Genomic DNA, 23160 nt, shown 5'->3' on the forward strand with positions numbered 1-23160 from the left:
TAAGCTGGTTCCTTCCCTCTGCCTCCTGAGTTCTAGCTCTGTGGGAAAGGAAGCCTTATTCAACTATAGGCAGTTTTGTGTTTTTTGAAAACATCTTCAAAAGTCAAGTGTGTCAGGAAGCATTTAACAGGAGGCTTTCTGTGTGCTGTTTTCGATCTGTCATGAATCCTCTGTTCCTTATTAATTCCTAAATATTCAGGAATTTAGAGGAGTGGCAGGCTACTCCAGGGGCTGAGGAATGCATGCATTTCCTTCGTTAGTTTCTCCATACAGTGATAAGTAACTATTTACGACCCTCTTGCTTTTTATGAACCATACGGTAAAAGTGATTATTTACAACTCTCTCTCTTTGATATGGATTGCCTTATGTTTCCTTGATAATTTGTAAGTCTGAACTTTTGATCTTTTGCTGAAAAAAGCTACCTTGTAAGACAGTATATATTCCCACACTATGTTGAATAAAACACCCTTGTTCCATCAGAGCTTGGGTCCCTGTGTCTTTCTTTCTCTCTCTTTCTCTCTCTCTCTCAGGCTAATTCTTTGGAGCTCAGAAGCCTGCTGAGCTCAATTTCTTGCCCGGGCTTGCAAGACCCTCAGAGGGCGCCCTGTGCCTACGTGAAGCAGTGCAAGCCCCGTGTGAAGGGCTTTATTGGTTTTCTGTGTGAACCAAGGAATATCAGCCTCTTTCTCTCTCTTTTACTTTCTTATCATTGACTCCAGACCACTAGGTTCCAGTCCATTAAAGGACCTCAACACAAGTGTATTTCAAATATGCATCTTGTTTAAATGTTTTTAAGGATAGTTCATTCCAAAATAGTTAAAAACATGTCTCACAGTTTAATCAGTGTCAAACAACATATTTCCAGCACACACACACACATATATATATATTTTTTCTTTCCTTCACAACAGAGTATGTCATCTGTCATGTGACATCTGGCATATAAGAGTTCAGCTGAGGCTTAAGATTCGTTAGCACCCTCTTAGCACCCCTAAGGAGCTCATCTTTGTCTTAATGCAATCACATTCAAGAAAGTGGGGCTTCTTTTGTGTTTGTGTGTGTGCATGTGCACATGTGTGTGCAGAGTGAGGCTTCTAATCACTAGCATCAGCAATCTCATTTTTCCACTGCAAATAATTTTTATTTTTACCCCAGAAAGAGTAAAATATTTAAATTGTCCCATAAGCACCATTATGCTAACAACGAGAGCAACACTTTCTTTTTTTTCTTTTTTTTTTTTGAGAGCAACACTTTCAAGACTGCACCATGGACCTGGCAGGGCATACTAGACTTCAATAGCCCAAGTGATGGCTGAGAGCCTGAAAGTAAGACAGGTCAACTAAGGAGAAATTGGAATTATAGTGAATACAAATGTAAAATGTCTGAGAGAGGAGGCTGCTTGTTCTATTAAAGCAACCTATGTATGGACAGCACGTGATGGGTTTCAATCTGTTAACACCAATACTTTCATGGGGCTGTCATCTCACTCTTTGATCTCATCCCACACCCTTCTTCAGTTTCAAGGAAGAACAAGGATAGTAGAATGATGGAAATAAGTATTTGTTTAGCATGGATTATTAGTAAACAGAAAAGTATTATTTATGTCTTTATTTGACATGGTAAATATTGAGCAATAGCATAACCATCTAATGGGGTGTTAAGAAAAAAGATAAAGTTACAGGAACTTTTTACACAGTCTGTAAGAAGAACAAAAAACAACATTATCACAGAGTTATATGATTATCAGTGATGAACAAACCCGGCTTCTGTGGAAATGGCTGATGGTTTCCACAAGCCACCTGAAGAAGTCTAGACTCTGAGCCCAGCGATGGAGGGAGTGAGCTGCTCTTCACTCAGACTGAGATCTTCAGCCCCACATATTTTCAGTAGAACTTTATATTTAATGCCTTACACAGGGTAGTCCACCAGCAGTTTAAAAAAAAGTAAAAGAGAGACTTGATTCAAACAAAATGTAAAAACAGGAGAAATATGGAATTTGAACACTGATTGGGTATTGATAATATTAAACTTCAAAACTGTTGTAAAGACCTAATTATGTCTTTATAAAAAGAGGACTTAACTTTCAGATATACACACTGAAGTATTTAGGGAAGAATTATACTGATGTCAGTATCTGCTTCAAAATAATATAAAAGGGGAGGAAATAAGTAGGGAAATGAATGAAATATAATTGACCACATGTCGATAATTGTTAAATCTGGGTGATGAGAACATAGGGGTTCATTATGCACGTATCAAAATTATATTCCATCTACTCTTGTAGATGGATATATACTCTTGTATATATTTGAAACTTCCCATAATAAAATTTTTTTTTTATTTTGGAGCATTGGAAACATAAATTAAAACTAGATGCAAAGAATCCTGCCATGGACAAAGTTGTTTTTTTTAACTGTGGAAAAATAAGTTGCAGGAGGATATGTACAGGGTGATACAATTTATATAAAATGTCAAACATGCCAAACAGTACAATACATATTTTAAGGGTACCTGCATAAAGCCAGGAAGATAAGAATGGTAATTCCAGATACAAATTTCAGAACTGTAGTTACTGGAATGCAGGAAAGGAAATGTAATAGATGGTTACCCAAGGGGCTTCAACTATTTTTGTTAAGTTTTACATGTGGTCATGGACACATACGTGATTATTGTATTATTCTCTAAGCATCTTTATATTTCTAAAATGTTTCACAATAAAAATATATAAATTAAAAATAAAAAATGAAATAGAAAGTGGACAATCATCTGCAGGGATGTCTGGAAGGGTCCTGCACTTCCTGTACTGACTTTCAAGAATAATATCCATTTCTATCTGTTTGTAAAAATTGGGTTGTTTTCTTTGGTTAAAATATTTTTATTATAAAAATACAAAAATGTAACTAGCATATTTAAAGAATAGTAATAAAACAGACACTGTTGAAGTACAGTAACTCAAGAAGCTCAACATTACTAGTCCCATAGAAGTTCCAGGTACACTCTCTGATCACATTCCCAGCAGACAGAGTTGCTATCCTGAATTTTGTGTGTGTTAGTACCACCTTTTAAAATAATCTGATGATATACTGTATATTTTAAGATACAGTTTTGCATGTTTTTAACATAGACATGGAATCATACTGTGACTTGCTTTTTTGATGAAAGATATTGGTGAGATTTATTGATGGAGTTGTAGTTCATTCACTTAAAGACTCTGTGTGTGTGTGTGTATGTATTAAATATATCATTGTTTATCTAGTCTATTGCTGAAGGACTTCTGGTTTGTTTCCAACTTTTGCTACAACAAACCACACTGCTAGAAACATCCTTATACTACTTAACTCCTGAAGTCCATGTGCAAGACTTTCTCTAGGGTAAACACCAAGGAGAGGAACAGTTGAGTTAGTGCATGCTCATCTACAACTTTAGTAGATAATGCCAGATTTTCCAAAGTGATTGTGCCAATGTACATTCCCACCAGCATTGTATAATACACCCTCCTGCTCCACATCCTCACCAACACTTGGAATTGACAATTTTTGCCATTTTCTTACTCAACCTCAATACAATAATCAAAAGTAGGAAATTAACATTAATATAATGGTACAATGTTAATCCAGAGTCCTCATTCAAGTTTTTCCAGTATGTTTTTAATAGCAAAACATGCTAGTCCAGGATCACGTTTTATTTAGCTTTCATCTCTCTTCTTCTCTCTCAGTATGGAAAAGTTCTTCCGTCTCTCCTTGACTTTCATGGCCTTGATCCTTTTGAGTACTGCAGGCCAGTTGTTTTTCTGCAGGGCTTCAGATTTTGTTTTCCGGATATTTCCTCATGTTTAGATTCAGGTCATGCATTTTTGGCAGGACTATCAGAGAAATAATGTTGTTCCTCTCATTGCATCCTGTCAAGTGGTAAATTATATCAATTTGTGCCATTACTGAAAATGTTCACTTTAACCAATTTACTAAGATTACTCCTCTGTAAAATTACTTTCTCCTTTGTAATAAATAATTTATCTATGGGGAGACATTATGCAATAGCCTGTTTAGTTTTAGCACCCTTTAGTGATTTTTGCCAGCATCAATTATTAGTGTGATGGTAAATGATGATTTTCTTTTTCCATCATTCCTTCTACATTTATTAAATGCAGCTCTATTGCAAGAAAGAGCTGTGTCTTCTCCCCCATTTACTTATTTTTTGAATTATTCATTTATGTTCATAGAGTCATACTCATTTTTATTTATACATCCATTGTTATTGTTCAGTCCCTAAGTCGTGTCCTATTTGCGATCCCATGGACTTCAGCAGGCCAGGCTTCTGTGTCCACTATCTCCCAGAGTTTGCTCAAATTCACATCCATTGAGTTTGTGATGCCATCCAACCATCTCATCCTCTGTTGCCCCCTTCTCCTCTTCTCTCAATCTTTGCTAGCATCAGGGGCTTTTCTAATGAGTCAGCTCTTCACATCAGGTGGTCAGAGTATTGGAGGTCAAGCATCAATCCTTCCAATGAATATTCAAGGTTGACTTCCTTTAGGATTGACTGGTTTGATCTTCCTGCTGTCCAAGGGACTCTTAAGAGTCTTCTCCAGCATCACAGTTCAAAAGCATCAATTCTTCAGTGCTTAGCCTTCTTTATGGTCCAGCTCTCACATTCATACATGACTACTAGAAAAACCATAACTTTGACTATACAGACCTTTGTCAGCAAAGTGATATCTCTGCTTTTTAATACACTGTCTAGAGTTGTCATAGCTTTTCTTCCAAGGAGCAAGCATCTTTTGATTTCATGGCTGCAGTCACTATCTGCAGTGATTTTGGAGCCCAAGAAGATAAAATCTGCCACTGTTCTTACCTTTTCCCGTTCTATTTGCCACAGTGATGGGATGCCATGATCTTAGCTTTTTTTGAATGTTGAGTTTTAAGCTAGCTTTTTCGCTCTCCTCTTTCACCCTCATCAGGAGGGTCTTTAGTTCCTCTTCACTTTCTGCCATTAGAGTGGTATCATCTGCATATCTGAAGTTGTTGATATTTCTCCCCACAATCTTTATTCCAGATTGTAATTCATCCAGCCTGGCATTTTGCATGATGTACTCTGTGTATAAGTTAAATAAGCAGGGTGACAATATACAGCCTTGATGTACTCCTTTCCCAAATTTGAACCAGTCTGTTGTTCCATTCCTGGTTCAAACTGTTGCTTCTTGACCTGCATACAGGTTTCTGAGGAGGCAAGTAAGGAGATCTGGTATTCCCATCTCTTGAAGAATTTTCCAGTTTGTTGTGATTCACACAGTCAAAGTCTTTAGCATAGTCAATGAAGCAGAAATAGATGTATTTTTGGAATTCCCTTGCTTTTTCTATGATCCAACATATGTTGGCAATTTGATCTCTGGTTCCTCTGCTTTTTCTAAATCCAGACTGAACATCTGGAAGTTCTCGGTTCACGTACTGTTGAAGCCTATAGCTTGAAGGATTTTGAGGATTGCCTTGCTAGTGTGTGAGATGAGTGCAGTTGTCGGTAGTTTAACATTCTTTGGCATTGCCTTTCTTTGGGATTGGAATGAAAACTGATCTTTTCTAGTCCTGTGGCCATTGCTTAATTTTCCAATTTTGCTGGTATACTGAGTCAAGCATTTAAATAGCATCATCTTTTAGGATTTTAAATAGCTCAGCTGGAATTCCATCACCCCCACTAGCTTTGTTTGTAGTGATGCTTCCTAAGGCCCACTCGACTTCATACTCCAGGATGTCTGGCCTAGGTAAGTGACCACACCATCATGGTTATCAGGGTCATTGAGACCTTTTTGGTATAGTTCTGTGTATTCTTGCCACCTCTTCTTTTTTTTTTTTTTAAATTGGGCTCTAGGGGATGGGATGGGGAATACCTCTGTAAGTTATGCCCCACTAGAAAGATGTCCATTCTAACTTTCCTGGGCTAGCTTTCAGAGCTTTTTCTTGGAGCCACTGCTCTTTCTGGCAGCAGCCTCTTCAGATCCACTGCTGAGTTGCCACCTCTTCTTAATCTCTTCTGCTTCTGTTAGGTCCTTGCTGTTTCTGTCCTTTACTGTGCCAATCTTTGCATGAAATGTTCCCTTGGTATCTCCAATTTTCTTGGAGAGATCTCTAGTCTTCCCAATTCCATTGTTTTCCTCTATTTCTTTGCATTGTTCATTTAAGAAGGCTTTCTCTGGAACTCTGCATTCAGCTGTTTTGTTGTTTCTATTGTCTCAGATTTGACAGTTAGGAGCTCCTTCTAGTTGGTGTCTGTGTCCTTTCAGCATCTCTTTTAAAGGCACTTACTGTTACAATAATATGTCTCAGGTTCATCATCTACTCCCCCATCACCCCCTGCACTTGGCTGTCAGAAACTTGAGTCTCTCCTAACTCTGTGTGATCTCTAAGAAGTATTCAGCTTATAGCTCCCTGGCAGATACTCTTTGGCTGGCTTTGTAAATTTCCTCTATGTATACCTTGTCAGTCTGGTTACTCCAAGAAGCAGATGCCAAGAAGAGGATGTGACATGAAAGAGATTTATGGAAGTAAATACCCATAAGGAAAAAATGGGAAGATAGCCAGGGGTAGCTAAGGGAGTCATAAGACTGCAAGGCAGTGCTGACACTTATGAAGGAGAGAGGGATGAAAGTAAGATTGAGTGGAAAACATTTACACTGCACTGTATCTCTAAGGAAGTTTGGGGAGGATGAAAGAGCCTGATATATTTGACTTGCCACCAATTAGCCAGTCTCTCATAATCCTCAAGGAATGATGCCATATCAGGGGCTCAGCATCAGTCTCTTCACTGTAGTTTTCAGTGTATAAGACTTGCACTTCTGTCACCAGGGTATTCCTAATGAACTTGTGTCCCTGGGTCCTCCCATAGAACATTATTCTCTGGTTGTCTACTGGTCTTATATAATACATTTATTCTATTCTCTATCCTATTTCTCTCTTCCTTTCTCACTGTAAGGGCAATTCAGGCACTTCTACTTCCCTGGGTGTTGGCCATAGTTATTCCCAGGCTCTTAAGAGCAAACACAGCAGTGTGCTTCCTACATCCCATAAGGTCCTTGCTAGAGTGTTAAATCTCATGTCCTGAAGGTTTCCCCCAAGTCAGTGAACTCCTGCTTATCTAGGGATATATTCCAGTCCCCTTGATCAAATACCCCAAATCTAACACCAGGGGTATTTCCCTGAATCTTCCCAGTAAGCTAGCTAATTCTTACAATTCTTTTGGTGTAAGTTAATTTACACTCCCTGCAGTTGGTGCTCTAGGAGGTGCATTTTCTTTCTTTCTTTTTTTTTTTTAATTTTTATTAGTTGGAGGCTAATTACTTTACATCATTGCAGTGGTTTTTGTCATACATTGAAATGAATTAGCCATGGATTTACATGTATTCCCCATCCCGATCCCCCCTCCCACCTCCCTCTCCACCCGATCCCTCTGGGTCTTCCCAGTGCACCAGGCCCGAGCACTTGTCTCATGCATCCAACCTGGGCTGGTGATCTGTTTCACCCTAGATAATATACATGTTTCGATGCTGTTCTCTTGAAACATCCCACCCTCGCCTTCTCCCAGAGTACACAAGTCTGTTCTGTACATCTGGGTCTCTTTTTCTGTTTTGCATATAGGGTTATCGTTACCATCTTTCTAAATTCCATATATATGTGTTAGTATACTGTAATGGTCTTTATCTTTCTGGCTTACTTCGCTCTGTATAATGGGCTCCAGTTTCATCCATCTCATTAGAACTGATTCAAATGAATTCTTTTTAATGGCTGAGTAATATTCCATGGTGTATATGTACCACAGCTTTCTCATCCATTCGTCTGCTGATGGGCATCTAGGTTGCTTCCATGTCCTGACTATTATAAACAGTGCTGCGATGAACATTGGGGTGCACGTGTCTCTTTCAGATCTGGTTTCCTCGGTGTGTATGCCCAGAAGTGGGATTGCTGGGTCATGTGGCAGTTCTATTTCCAGCTTTTTAAGAAATCTCCACACTGTTTTCCATAGTGGCTGTACTAATTTGCATTCCCACCAACAGTGTAAGAGGGTTCCCTTTTCTCCACACCCTCTCCAGCATTTATTGCTTGCAGACTTTTGGATAGCAGCCATCCTGACTGGCGTATAATGGTACCTCATTGTGGTTTTGATTTGCATTTCTCTGATAATGAGTGATGTTGAGCATCTTTTCATGTGTTTGTTAGCCATCTGTATGTCTTCCTTGGAGAAATGTCTGTTGAGTTCTTTGGCCCATTTTTTGATTGGGTCATTTACTTTTCTGGAGTTGAGCTGGAGGAGTTGCTTGTATATTTTTGAGATTAATCCTTTGTCTGTTGCTTCGTTTGCTATTATTTTCTCCCAATCTGAGGGCTGTCTTTTCACCTTGCTTCTAGTTTCCTTTGTTGTGCAAAAGCTTTTAAGTTTCATTAGGTCCCATTTGTTTATTTTTGCTTTTATTTCTAAAATTCTGGGATGTGGGTCATAGAGGATCCTGCTGTGATTTATGTCGGAGAGTGTTTGGCCTATGTTCTCCTCTAGGAGTTTTATAGTTTCTGGTCTTACATTTAGATCTTTAATCCATTTTGAGTTTATTTTTGTGTATGGTGTTAGAAAGTGTTCTAGTTTCATTCTTTTACATAGGAGGTGCATTTTCATGGTTGCCACACACTCTCTGACTACTGCTCAGCCAGATATTAGAGAGAAATCCATACGGATTTCAAAGTTTCTTCTCTACATAGTTTTCCCTTCTCTAGTATTCTGCCTTACCAACTCTAGCCATCTTGACCTCCCTAAGTTTATATCCCCACCTCATAAACTCACCAAATGTGCCAGTCTCACTGAATCACCACCTCCCTGTTCAGTGATCCAGAAATTGTAGAAAGCCTGTGTGATCACAGTGATTGTTTCAATAATTTTTCTTCTCTCAGAGATGAGAGTCCTGGGCTGCCTGTTGCCCAGAGTCCAAGACAGTTGCTTCATGTTTTCTTCTATTATCTTAGAAATTGACAGAAATAAAACAAAATCTTTGACTTGTCAGAGCTTAATACAAATTGCTACTATCACTATTTCTCTGATAGTACTAACTGTAAGGAAAGCTGGGAAAACTAGTTTTTATTTCAGGCATTCATGTGCTCAAACTGAAACCTGAGAAAAACTTCAACTAAACACTCCTAAAAGCACATGGAACTGTGAGTGTTCTGAAATTTTAAGGAAGAACTGCAACATGACATCATTAACTACCATCCCAAAATTCTTCTGACAAGCTTGGTCTGTGACATCCATGTCTCATATTCTTACTGATCAGTTTTGACATCCATTGATTGTTCGTTCAGCAAGTCTCCAAACTACCAAGGTCATTTTGAATTTAAATTATTTGTTCCAGACCTATCAAGGTACATAATTATATGAAGGTACTGGGGGTAGGGTGTTCAGGTGCAAAGATATAAATCAAGAGGTAACTAGCATTATAAAGCAGGATGTGAAACATATAAATTTGTTTACATATATGGTATAAGCAATAAAAATGGAAGTCTATTCTTCAAGGTGTTAAATATATCAAGGTGCTTCCTATCATTGGAATGGTATCCTGTGTTCCTTCTTCCAAATGAAAGGAGATGAGTGCCACACAGCAGCAGCCTGCTGAGCTACCAGTTGTAAACCCTTCCATTTATAACAATTCCACTTGGCCAAAAGACTGGAACTAGGATTCCTAATCATCACATGAGTATCTACTCAACAGATTTCAAAACCTGACCTGGTTGACTGCCAATTCAGCTGCCACTGCCTCTGCCTTTCCCACTTCACAGTGACTTTTGGTGGCCACAGAACCAAGTAATGGCAACGCTATCAGCAGAGGCATATATGCCAAGAAGTCAATAAAGTCCTCTCCCTTGTATAGGTGCCTTCCAAGGCCATGAGAACAGCTCTAACAATTTCATAATTGCAAATTTGTATTGTTCTTTTCCCCAGAAGGGCCTCCAAATCTAAAAACTTCAGGCTTCATAAAACCTTCATCTCTTTATATTAACCCATAACTCATCTACTCAGCACCCTACCACAGCCACAATTGCAACATCAACTTACCTACCCCCATAATGCACAAAGACTCTGAGAAAATCCAATGTAGGCGCAAAGGAGAAACACTAGAAACTGCAGGTCTTGACTTGGTTTTCCCAGGAGAGAACAGAACTGCAATGCCCCAGGTGGCTCAGTGGTAAAGAATCTGCCTGCCAGTGCAGATTCCTGGGTCAGGAAGATCCCCTGGAGAAGGAAATAACAACTCATTCCAGTATTCTTGCCTGGGAAATCCCATGGACAGAGGAGCCTGGCGGGCACCAGTCCATTGGGTCTCAGAAGAGTCAGACACAACTTAGAGACTAAACAATGATGCTAGTATCTCCCCTGACATGGCACAACTCTAAACAGCGCTACTGAGTCAGCAGAGACTGAGTCTTCCTACCTTCAAAAGGTTACACAATTCTCTTTTAAAACTTGAAATGCCATGTTTATTCTTGTATTTAATGTAACATTTTATACATGAAAAGCACAGATGTATTTGTCATCTATGCCAATTTCATATCTAAACAAATGGAGACCAAGGTACACAGATCCCCCCATAAATCTCACAGATGGTACACAATAAGAGTAAGGGGCACTTATAGACCAAGTTATTACCAAAGTAAATGAAGTCAGGATAAACTCAGACAACTTGCTCAAAAGAACTACAATTAAAGACCATCATTCTAGGAAATTCCCTGGCAGTCTAGTGGTTAGGACTTGGTACTCTCACTGCTATGTGTATGTGCTCAGTCACTAAGTTGTGTCTGACTCTCTGTGACCCCATTGACTGTAGCCTGCTTGGGTTCAATCCCTGGTTAGGGAACTGAGATCCACCCAACCGAGGGTACAGCCAACAAACAAAACCGTAATTCTGCATCTTTGAAAAAGACAACTAAATTTCATCAGTATAGTATAAACTCAATATGCCCTGTGTGTATTAAACCTTTTCTTAGAAAGTCCTCACAATATCTCTATGATTTAAGCTTTTCTTGTCTCCATTTCCCAACTGAGGAAAACTGAGGCAACAAAATACCACACACACACTCTGCAGTAAAGAAGTGTGTGAAAGTCCTGATTCTATTTTGGGCAATTGGATGATAATCTGGACTCTATTATACTATATGGCTCTTAATAAAAATTGAATATTCATTCAACAAATATGTTTTTAAATGTTTAATTGGAGGGTAATTGCTTTACAGTGTTGTGTTGGTTTCTGCTGTATCACAATGTGAATCAGCTACAAATAAACACATATCCCCTTCTCTCTTGAGCCTCCCTCCCACCTGCCACCTCTCCCCTCTCCCAGTCTCACCCCTCTAGGTCATCACAGAGCACCAGCTTGAGCTTCCTGTGTTAGACAGCTACTTCCTACTAGCTATTTTACACATGGTAATGTATATATTTCAGTGCCACTCTCTCAATTCATCCCACCCTCTCATTCCTCTGCTATGTCCACCAGTCCATTCTCTACGTCTGTGTCTCTATTCTGGCCCTGCAAATAGGTTTACTAGTACCATTTTCCTAGATTTCACATATATGCATTAACATACAATCTTTGTTTTTCTCTTTCTGACTTACTCCACTCTATATAGGCTCGAGGTTCCTTCACCTCACTACAACTGACTAAAAATTCATTTCTTTTTATGGCTGAGTAATATTCCACTTATATATGTACCACAACTTCTTTATCCACTTATCTGTCAATGGACATCAAGGTTGCTTTCATATCCTGGCTATCGTAAATATTGCTGCAATGAACACTGGGGTACATGTGTCTTTTGAATTATGGTTTTCTCAGGTATATGCCAAATAATGAGATTTCTGGGTCACATGGTAGTTTTTTTTTTTTTTTCACATGGTAGTTTTATTCCTAGGTTTTTAAGTAATCTCCATACTGTTCTCCACAGTGACTGTATCAATTTACATTCCTAGCAACAGTGCAGGAGGATTCCCTTTTCTCCAAATCCTCTCCAGCATTTATTGTTTGTAGGTTTTTTGATAATGGCGATTCTGACCATGGTGAGGTGATAACTCATTGTAGTTTCAATTTGATTATTTTTCTAACAATGAGCGATGTTGGGCATCTTTTCATGTGTTTTTTTGGCCATCTGTATTTCTTCTTTGGAGAAATGTCTGTTTAGGTCTTCTGTCCATTTTTTGATTGGGTTGTTTGTTTTTCTGATATTGAGGTGCATGAGCAGATTGTATATTTAGGAGATTAATCTTTTCAATATTTTTAAAAAGAGAAAAGCCCCAGGAGTTCATAGATATAGTTTCAGTAAATATTCTGATACCACTAGATATTGTTTGAAGGCCAGTAATTAAAGGAATCCATTTTCCAAATTCAAATCTATCGAACAACAAATCAAGGGAGACTACTGGTGGCAGAATTTTTTTAACGTTGATGCTGGGAAAGATTGAGGGCAGGAGGAGACAGGAACAACAGAGGATGAGATGGTTGGATGGCATCACCAACTCAATGGACATGAGTTTGAGTAAGCTCCAGGAGATGGTGAAGGACAGGGAAGTCTGATGTGCTACAGTCCATGGGGTTGAAGAGTCGGGTATGACTTAGTGACTGAACAACAACAAAGGTTTTTCATGAGGCATCAGATGCTTTAAACAGTTTAATAATACTGATAAATGTACTATTAGTAACTACAAAAAAATTACTCAGAGACATCCAAGAGAAGCTGCCTGAAATGTATATAAATAATCAGGCTTGATCTGAAAGGTCTTAAGACTTTGGAGTCATTCATCTGAGGAAACTCAAATCCTAGCATGCATTGTTTCTTGCATATCTCATCCTAGGGAGCAAAAACCACTGATTTAAGTAGGACCCCATCTTCATACACTAGGTTCAGTCCAACACGGAGCTGAATGACTTGTCCTGTTAGACCAGGGTAGACAAGAGCTTCTGGTCCTGAAAATGATGGCTATTGAGCTCCCTCTGGAGGAGGTTAGGACTAACTGACTTGAAAGAGAACTTTGGAATCATCTTTATTCTTTGGCAAACTAGGCACAAAGACTACATAATAGCCACTGGATGCCAGTAGTCTCTATACTGCTATCCATTAAATAAAACATCAGTTGTAAACAGCAAGAATCTTAACCCAAAGTTAGTCTGAAAATCAATCTGAGGGACTTCCCTGGTGGATGGGAATCCACTCTCCAATGCAGGGGACACAGGTTTGATCCCTGGTTGAGGAACTAAGGTCCCATATGCTGTAGGGCAACTAAACCTGCATGCCACAACTAGAGAGTCTGTGGGCTCCAAAGAAGAGCTGATACAGCCAAATAAATAAATAAATATTTAAAAATAAAAGAAAGTAAATCTGAAGCAAATTTTGTTTTACTTATCTCTTTACGTTATACATCTTGTTTATACTTTCAATACCATCCAATTAAGCAAATAAATCACTTTGCTTGTTCTAAGCCAAGAGGAACTTGAGAGACCTGCATAACACTGAGACAGTACTCACACAATTTCTCACTCTATGGCAAGCACTAAGTATATTAATTTAGGTCTCCTGATACATAGTTACTAAAGAAATAAAAATGTGGTCACTTGAGGTGGAAAATCTAAAATTCAGACCCATATACTGTAACTCACATGTGTAATTCTGAACCATATACTGTAGAGCATTATTTCTTTTTACCCTTTCACCTGTCTTATCTGAATTTCCTTGTCTCTGAATTTCGAGAAACAATTTTTCTTACTTATCTGAGATTCCTCTGAATTCCGTTCCTAAAAAGCATCCTTCAAGTTTTATCTCTAAAGTACCTAAATTTCAATTCCTCCATTAGGATGCTAACAAGCTGGAAGTTTACCTTATCTCCTTCACCTTTAACCTCCATGCTGAATGACTGCTACTCATTCAGCTACTTGACAACAAATAATAACATGATATAGAGAGCCATTCTACCCCATCAATAAAATTATCTCATAGTTTATTCTTCGGTTTTTTCAAGTGATTACTATGTAGGTGTTTAATAAATTAATTCATTAATTCACAAGAAAACGTTATTGAGGGTCAATATATGTTAGACACTGTTCTATGCTGGGGAATATAGCAACAAACAAAACATTAATTTCCCTGTTCTCATGTAGTTCATAGTTTATTGGAGGGAGACCATTAATAAAAAAAGTTTGTCAGATAGGGAATGATATATAAAGAAGGCAAGCAGGAAATGGGAATGAGAATGGGGAAAGTTGTCATCTTAAGTAACCTGATAGAGAAAGCTTCATATATGAGTAAAAGCCAGTGAGGAGGTTGTTCTGAACAACAGGAAGGAGTTAAAGGATGGACTCTTGCAGTTACCTGAGGAAAGATATTTCTCATCAGAGGAAACAGCAAGAACAAAGGTTCTGAGGCAGAAGCGCAGCCAGGAACAGCAAGGAAGCCAGTGGGCTTGGAACAGAATGACTAATAGGAAGAGGAATAGCATCAAAGAGAAGGTAGAGGCAGGCTGTGTAGGGTCCTGGAGGTTGTTGTAATGTCTGCAGCTTTTGCTCTGAGTTGACAAGAAACTGAAGATGTATCGCTTCTTGGCCTTTTGGCTAAGATCAAGTGTAAGAAACTGAAGGTGGAACAGTGTTAAAGCGGGAAGATCAGGTGCCAGAAGACTAGTACAAAATCCAGGCAAGAAATGTTGTAAGTAACAGCAGAGGGAGGAGAGCAGTCACTTCTTAGAAATACTTTAAAGGTAGAGCTGAAAGCATAGGTTACAGATATAGAGATGAAGAGAGAAGTCAAGGATTACTCCAAGGTTTTTCTCCTGAGCAACTGGAAGAAACAGAGTTGCCCTTAACCAAAATGAAACATGGAGGAGCAGGTAAGAGGAACACAGGAGTGGGGAAGAGATCAGGACCTTAATTTGGGACATAAGATATCTATTATATGCTTTAGTAGAACTACTGAATGGACAATTGGAAATCTGAATCTGTAGTTAAGAAGTCAAGTCCAGTCTAGAAAGAGAGAATTAACAGTCATCAATATATAAGTGATATTTAAGGCCATGCACCTAGATGACCTCACCTAGGGAGTGTAGAGAGAAAAAAGATCTAAGAACAGAGACCAAATGCTTGTTGGTTACTTGAACTACATAACTATTATATCCCTCACTTTCCCTTTGCTTACAGGACTCATTAAGTTATTAATAGAAACCAATGAGATTCAAATAAGTTCATAGTGATTCTCTGTTGTCCAACTCCTTGGGCAGAGTTGATGAGAGGGATGCAGGCATGGGATAGAAATAAATTAAACACAGAAATCAATACTGTATCTTCTCTGAGCTCGATCTAATGTCATCATTTTCTGGCCACCATGGGACATTTTCAGTTTTTTGGTTTTTTTTTTCAGTTTTGATGGAAGCAACCCATTACCTCAACCAATTCCTTTTTAACAAATATTTACAAGTTAGATTCATACATGGAAAATGAAAATAGGCCAGAAGTACAACTCAAACACACTTGTCTGACTAACATCTTTTGAGAAGTATTATCAATCAACAGACTATCCATCCTACCTAACTATATCCACTGCTGAAGTTCCATTGGCAAACCTCATACTTCAAACTTTCATATTATTGGCAAAGAAATCACAGAATAAATGAGGGTTTCAATAACTGAATAAGAACAACGAAAAGAACAGGCAAGCCGTTACAAATTCCTATGCACATATCCACATCCGTAGGAACAGTCTTAAACTAAAACAGCACACAACCAATCAGGGACATTTTCCATAAGACATAGCTAGAAATCTTGGTAATGACTCTAAAGGTTACTCCTTATTCACAGCTTTGACTAGATCTTCACTTTCAGAATTCTTTAAATTTCTAGTTCCAGGCATCACTGACTAATAGGTATTGGCATTACCTTAAACAATGATAAAACTGGAAAAAATAAATAAAACAACTGTTTTCACACAATGGACAGCAGAATAAGGTCAATTTCATCAGAAATATAATAGCCCTAAATACACATGCATCTGGTAACAAAGCTTAAAATGCAGAAGCCAACCACAACTAGAACTGAAAGGAGAAACAGACAAATCTATCATTACAGTTGAAGATTTTAATAAGCCTCCCTCAGCAATTAATAAACTAGCAGACTGAAGATTAGTAAAGATACCTAAATACCTCATTAGCATAAACTCAGGTATGGGTGAAAAGGGTTTATTATGAATAACAAAAGATGTTCCTCTCCTCCTCAGTCAGGAAATTATAAATGTTTTGGGAGCTCTGTGTCAGGAAAAGGAGACAAAGACCTAAAATTTGTATTTGTTACTATATCACAATATCACAGCAAATTAAGCCCAAAAGAAGAGCATAAATCAATAAAATAAGAAACAAACAATAGAAATAAAACCAAAAGTTCGTTCTTGAAAAAAAAATTAGGAAAGTTGACAAACCTCTAGGTAGACTTACTAAAAAAATCCCCCACGAATTACCAATACAAGAAATGATAAGCAGGATATCATTTCTTAAATGATAACAAGGGAAAATGGTAAGCAATGTTATGGCAATAAAAATCAACAAATTTCATGGAATAGATAAATTCCTTGAAAGAGGCAAATTACCAAAACTGACACAGGAGAAATAGCAAATCTAGATAGCTCCATATGTATTAAATAAATTTAAGGAAATTGAATTTGCATCTTAAAATCTTTCCACAAAGGAAACTTTAGGCCTTGCTGGTCTCACTGGTGATTTCTAACAAGTATTTAAGGAGAAAGTAAAATAGATCTTGCACAGATTCTTTCAGGAAAGAGGAGGGAAAACTTTCCAACTCATTTATGAAGCACTGTAACACTGATATCAAAGGCAGGCAAAGATAACACAAGAAAAAGAAATGGACTAAAGTCCCTCATTAATGTAGATGCCAATATCTTAATAAAATATCAACAAATTGAATTCAATACAATACATAAAAAGGATCAAGTGGATTTTAACCATAGGAATGTGGGTTGATTTAGCATTAAAACATCAATTAATATAATTCATACTAACAGAAATAAGGAGGAAAAATCATAAATCATCTCAGAAGATACAAGAAAAGCATTTAACAAAATTAATACCTGCTCATGGTAAGGACACTCAACAATCAAAAACAGAAGGAACCTTCTTCAATCTAATAAAAGTTATCTACATAAAACTTAAAATTAACATCATACTTAATGGGAAAGGCTGAATGTTTTCTCTCTGGTATAGGAAAAAAGGCAAGAATGTCCACTCTCACCACTTCTGTGCAGCGCTGTCACACATCATAGAAACACTGGAAAGGAAAAAGTAAAACTATCTTTATCTACAAATGTTATAATTGCTTATATAGGAAATCCTAAGGAAAAGACAAAAAAAAAAAAAAAAAGAAGGAAGGAAGGAATGAAGAAAATCTACTAGAATAAGTTGAATTTAATTTAGCAAGGTCTCAAAACACAAGATCAATATAGAAAGACAAATTGTACCTCTGTACTACTAGTAACAACCAACTAAAAGATATTTTTAAAAATACCATTTATAATTGCATCAAAACCCAAAACATAATGGAGTAAATTTAATGAATGATGTATAAGACTGCTAAAAAATGCTACAGAAAAAGTTTAAAGATCTAAATAAATGTAGTGCTTATAGCATACTTATGGATTGGAAGATTCAGCACTTCTAAAATATCTATTCTCCTCAAATTGATGTATAGATTTTAACACTGCTGCTGCTGCTGCTGCTACTAACTTTAATACAATCCCAGTCAAAATCCCAGCAGGCATTTTTGTAGAAATTGAAGAAAAAAAAAGACAGCCCTTTAAGGATCAAACATCTACTTCTGCTTCATTGACTATGCTAAAGCCTTTGTTTAGATCACAACAAATTATGGGTAATTCTTAAAAGAGATGAAGTACCAGACCACCTTACCTGTCTCCTGAGAAACTTGTATGTGGGACAAGAAGCAATAGTCAGAACTAGACATGGAACAACTGACTGGTTCAAAATTGGGAAAGGAGTACGACAGGCTGTATATTGTCACCCTGCTTATTTAATTCATATGTAGAGTACATCATGCAAAATTCTGGGTTGGATGAATCACAAGCTGGAGTCAGGATTGCCGGGAGAAATATCAACAATCTCAGACATGAAAATGATATCACTCTTAATGGCAGAAAGTGAAGAGGAACTAAAGAGCCTCTTGATGAAGGTGAAAGGGGAGAGTGAAAAATCTGGCTTGAAACAACATTCAAAAAACTAAGATCATGGTATCTGGTCCCACTTCATGGCAGATAGATGGGAAAAATGGAAGCAGTGACAGATTTTATTTTGGATTGGAAGCTTTTATTTATTTGGATTTTGGACTGGACTCCAAAATCACTGTGGATGGTGACTACAGCCAGGGAATTAAAAGATGCTTTCTCCTTGGAAGGAAACCTATGACAAACCTAGATAGTGTATTAAAAAACAGAGACATCACTTTGCTGACAAAAGTCTGTATAGTCAAAGCTATGGTTTTTCCAGTAGTCATGCACGGATGTTAAAGTTGGATCATAAAGAAGGCTGAGTGCCAAAGAATTGATGCTTTTGAATTGTGGTGCTGGAGAAGACTCTTGAAAGAACTCTGGACTGCAAAGAGATCAAACCAGTTAATCGTAATGGAATCAACCCTGAATATTCACTGGAAGGTCTGTTGCTGAAACTGAAGTTCCAATATTTGGCCACCTAATGCACAGAGCCAACTCATTGGAAAAGACCCTGATGCTGGGAAAGACTGAAGGCAAAAGAAGAAAGGGGAAGCAGAGAATGGGACAATGACCCAATGGACATAAATCTGAGCAAACTCCAGGGGATAGTGGAGGACGGAGGAGCCTGGCATGCTACTGTCCATGAGGTTGCAAAGAGTTGGCCATGACTTAGCGACTGAACAAGTAGGCAATGGGCAGACATATTTATTGAATCTACCACAGGAATAATTCTTAATTTCTCTGGGGGAGATTAGTTACTAAAGTTAATAGGGAGTCTGTTAGAAAGATACACACACACACACACACACACACACACACACACACATATTAATCTCAGCTGTTAATTTTTTTAATCATTTAAAAAATATATTTATTTATTTGGTTGTGCCAGGTCTTAGTTGTGTCACATGGGATCATTAATTGCACATGTAGAATTTTTAGTTGCCACATGTGGGATCTAGACAGAATGATCTCTGTTTGTTCCCAAGGCAAACCATTCAATATCACAGTAATCCAAGTCTATGTCCCAACCTGTAATGCTGAAGAAGTTGAAGTTGAACAGTTTTATGAAGACCTATAAGACCTTTTAGAACTAACACCCAAAAAAGATATCCTTTTCATTATAGGGGACTGGAATGCAAAGTAGGAAGTCAAGAGATACCTGGAGTAACAGGCAAATTTGGCCTTGGAGTACAGAATGAAGCAGGGCAAAGGCTAATAGAGTTCTGCCAAGAAAACGCACTGGTCATAGCAAACACCCTGTTCCAACAACACAAGAGAAGACTCTACACATGGACATCACCAGATAGTCAATACTGAAATCAGATTGATTATATTTTTTGCAGCCAAGGATAGAGAAGCTCTATACAGTCAGCAAAATCAAGAACAGGAGCTGACTGTGGTCAGATCATGAACTCCTTATTACCAAATTCAGACTTAAATTGAGGAAAGTAAGGAAAACCACTAGACCATTCAGGTATGACCTAAGTCAAATCCCTTACAATTATACAGTGGAAGTGACAAATAGATTCAAGGGACTAGATCTGATAGACAGAGTGCCTGAAGAACTATGGACGGAGGTTTGTGACATTGTACAGGAGGCAGTGATCAAGATCATCCCCAAGAAAAAGAAATGCAAAAAGGCAAAATGGTTGTCGAGGAGGCCTTACAAATAGCTGATGCCTTTGCAAAAGGCAAAGGAGAAAAGGAAAGATATACCCATTTGAATGCAGAGTTCCAAAGAATAGGAAGGAGATAAGAAAGTCTTCCTCCATGATCAATGCAAAGAAATAGAGGAAAACAATAGAATGGGAAAGACTAGAGATCTCTTCAAGAAAATTAGAGATACCAAGGGAACATTACATGCAAAGATGGGTACAACAAAGGACAGAAATGGTATGGACCTAACAGAAGCAGAAGATATTAAGAAGAGGTGGCAAGAATACACAGAAGAACAGTACAAAAAAGATCTTCATGACCCAGATAACCACGATGGTGTGATCACTCATCTAGAGCCAGACATCCTGGAATGTGAAGTCAACTGGGCCTTAGGAAGCATCACTATGAACAAAGCTAGTGGAGGTGATGGAATTCCAGTTGAGCTATTTCAAATCCTAAAAGACGATGCTGTGAAAGTGCTGCACTCAGTATGCCAGCAAATTTGGAAAACTCAGCAGTGGCCATAGGACTGGAAAAGGTCAGCTTTCATTCCAATCCCAAAGAAAGGCAATGCCAAAGAATGCTCATGCTACTGAACAATTGCTCTCATCTCACACGCTAGCAAAGTGATGCTCAAAATTCTCCCAGTGAGCCTTCAACAGTTTGTGAACAGAGAACTTCCAGATGTTCAAGCTGGATTTAGAAGAAAGAGAGGAACCAGAGATCAAATTGTCAACATCCGCTGGATCACTGAAAAAGCAAGAGAGTTCCAGAAAAACATCTACTTCCACTTTATTGACTATGCCAAAGCATTTGACTGTGTGAATCACAACAAACTGTGGAAAATTCTTAAAAAGATGGGAATACCAGATCACCTGACCTGCCTCCTGAGAAATCTGTACTCAGGTCAAGAAGCAACAGTTAGAACTGGACATGGAAGAAAAAAAAAAAAAGAACTGGACATGGAACAACAGAATGGTTCCAAATCTGGAAAGGAGTACGTCAAGGCTGTACACTGTCACACTGCTTATTTAACTTATATGCAGAGTACATCCTGAGAAATGCTGGACTGGATGAAGCATAAGCTGGAATCAAGACTGCCAGGAGAAATATCAATAACATCAGATATGCTGATGACACCACACTTATGGCAGAAAGCGAAGAACTAACGAGCCTCTTGATGAAAGTGAAACAGGTGAGTGGAAAAGTTGGCTTGAAACTCAACATTCAGAAAACTAAGATCATGGCATCTGGCCCCATCACTTCATGGCAAACAGATAGGGAAACAGTAGAAACAGTGTCAGACTTAATTTTGGGGGGTTCCAAAATCTCTGCAGGTGGTGACTGCAGCCATGCAATTAGAAGACGCTTGCTCCTTGGAAGAAAACTTATGACCAACCTAGACAGCATATTAAAAAGCAGAGACATTACTTTGCCAACAAAGGTTCATCTAGTCAAAGCTATGGTTTTTCCAGTAGTCATGTATGGATGTGAGAGTTGGACTACAAAGAAAGTTGAACGCCAAGGAATTGATGCTTTTGAACTGTGGTGTTGGAGAAGACTCTTGAGAGTCCCTTGGACTGCAAGGAGATCCAACCAGTCCATCATAAAGGAAATCAGTCCTGGGTGTTCATTGGAAGGACTGATGCTGAAGCTGAAACTCTAATACTTTGGCCTCCTGATGCAAAGGGCTGACTCATTAGAAAAGACCCTGATGCTGGGAAAGATTAAAGGTGGGAGGAGAAGGGGACAACAGAGGATGAGATGGTTGGATGGGATCACTGACTCAGTGGACATGAGTTTGAGTAAACTCTGGGAGTTGGTGATGGACAGGGAGGTCTGGAATGCTGCAGTCCAAGGGGTCACACAAAGAGTCGGACATGACTGAGCAACTGAACTGAACTGGGATCTAGTTCCTCAAACAGGGATCAAACCCGGGCCCCCTGAATTGGGAGCATGGAGTCTTAGCCACTGGACCACCAGAGAACTCACTGCAAATTTTAATCAACCGTTTAATAAGTCAAAAAGAGATCACAATATCATAATAAAGAAATTATGTTTTCATTTGTTTTTCAAGTCTATTTGGTAAATACAAAATCAGGCTGAGTCTTGGTAAAATACCAAACAATCTCATTTTGCTTTTTGAATAATATGACGACCAAGAATTTTGGTAGTGTTTCTCTTCTGGGTCATACATAAATAGAAAAAGTTTGTACTACATAAAAGGCACTATCAGACTGAACTAGGAAACTGAAGGAGTGCTGGCAGTTGTTTAAAGGAATTAAAAAAATTAACATTTAATACCATATAATTTTGATACTTTATAAATATTATAAATGTTTTTATAGCTAACAGAACATATTTTAAATCATGTAATGGACTACTTTTTTTAAAATGTCAGACATTTCATTAAGAACTCACTTCAGGAAGCTAGAGCATCCTAGAAAAAAACTGACACTTAGATTATATGACTAGCAGAGGGCAGAGATCAGTAGAAATACAGTATGAGTCATATGACAGGATGTGTTACCTACTCAGTAATCATGGCAAGTAAAAAAGCACGCAGAGAGGAGACGACTTCATAACTCCAAATCAAAACATCACATCAACAGAATTTTTAGAAGAAAGGATAAGAAAACTATGAATGGTTTGCTAACAAAACAAAGTTGGACGATGCTACTGTGGACTAACTGCTGTTGTAACAGCTCATGTTATGTTTCTGTTGTATATAAAATTAAAAGGGAAGACTTGCCAATTTGTATTTTTTAAGATTTAAAAGAAAAGACACTACCAGAAAAAAAGTCTGTTCCTCTTCAAATTCTTCCCCTTATAATGTTCATCTCCATCCTAAAATCAGAAACCAAGCCAACAACCGGGGATAAGAATATAAATACATGTTGCCAAAACTTTGACTATATTAATGTTAAATTATACATACCAATATATTCTATATAAACTACTAAATGATAAACATGCTGGTCAAGCCAAAAGATTTCCTTCAATACTTGGCTCAGTTTTCATTGTTTTAAACACGTTTCATGATATGTTTAATTAAATACTGCTCCAGAATGTCCAGTATAAAACCAAACCCATGTTTCATGCTTATCAAGTATGCTTGCTTGTTCAGAAATGTCTGGTGCTCCCAGACATTGGAATCTCACGTTACTACACATTTAGAAATCTTTCTATCTATAAAGTTCTGAACCAAAGCTA

General features: G+C 38.0%; 1 protein-coding gene across 16 annotated transcripts in view; it reads right to left on the reverse strand.

Moving 5' to 3' along the window:
- CDKL3 (cyclin dependent kinase like 3) overlaps window positions 1–23160 on the reverse strand; it is a 77391-nt gene that overhangs the window by 18484 nt on the left and 35747 nt on the right. For 7 of the 16 annotated variants that reach the window (XM_070465369.1, XM_070465373.1, XM_070465370.1 and 4 more), the window contains 3 exons: window positions 22739–22794; window positions 17236–17336; window positions 3150–3899 (listed from right to left, as the gene is read on the reverse strand). The exons of 1 other annotated variant lie outside the window; for it this stretch is intronic. In XM_070465369.1, the coding sequence (XP_070321470.1) occupies window positions 17297–17336; window positions 22739–22794 (96 nt within the window). In that variant the 3' untranslated portion in view covers window positions 3150–3899; window positions 17236–17296. Of the gene's footprint in view, window positions 1–3149; window positions 3900–8821; window positions 8996–17235; window positions 17337–22738; window positions 22795–23160 lie in introns of those variants that run through there. 8 more of the 16 variants (XM_070465384.1, XM_070465375.1, XM_070465383.1 and 5 more) reach the window with 5 other exon arrangements.

The sequence above is a fragment of the Odocoileus virginianus genome, chromosome 3, assembly GCF_023699985.2.
Source record: "Odocoileus virginianus isolate 20LAN1187 ecotype Illinois chromosome 3, Ovbor_1.2, whole genome shotgun sequence".
Classification (NCBI taxonomy): Eukaryota; Metazoa; Chordata; class Mammalia; order Artiodactyla; family Cervidae; genus Odocoileus; species Odocoileus virginianus.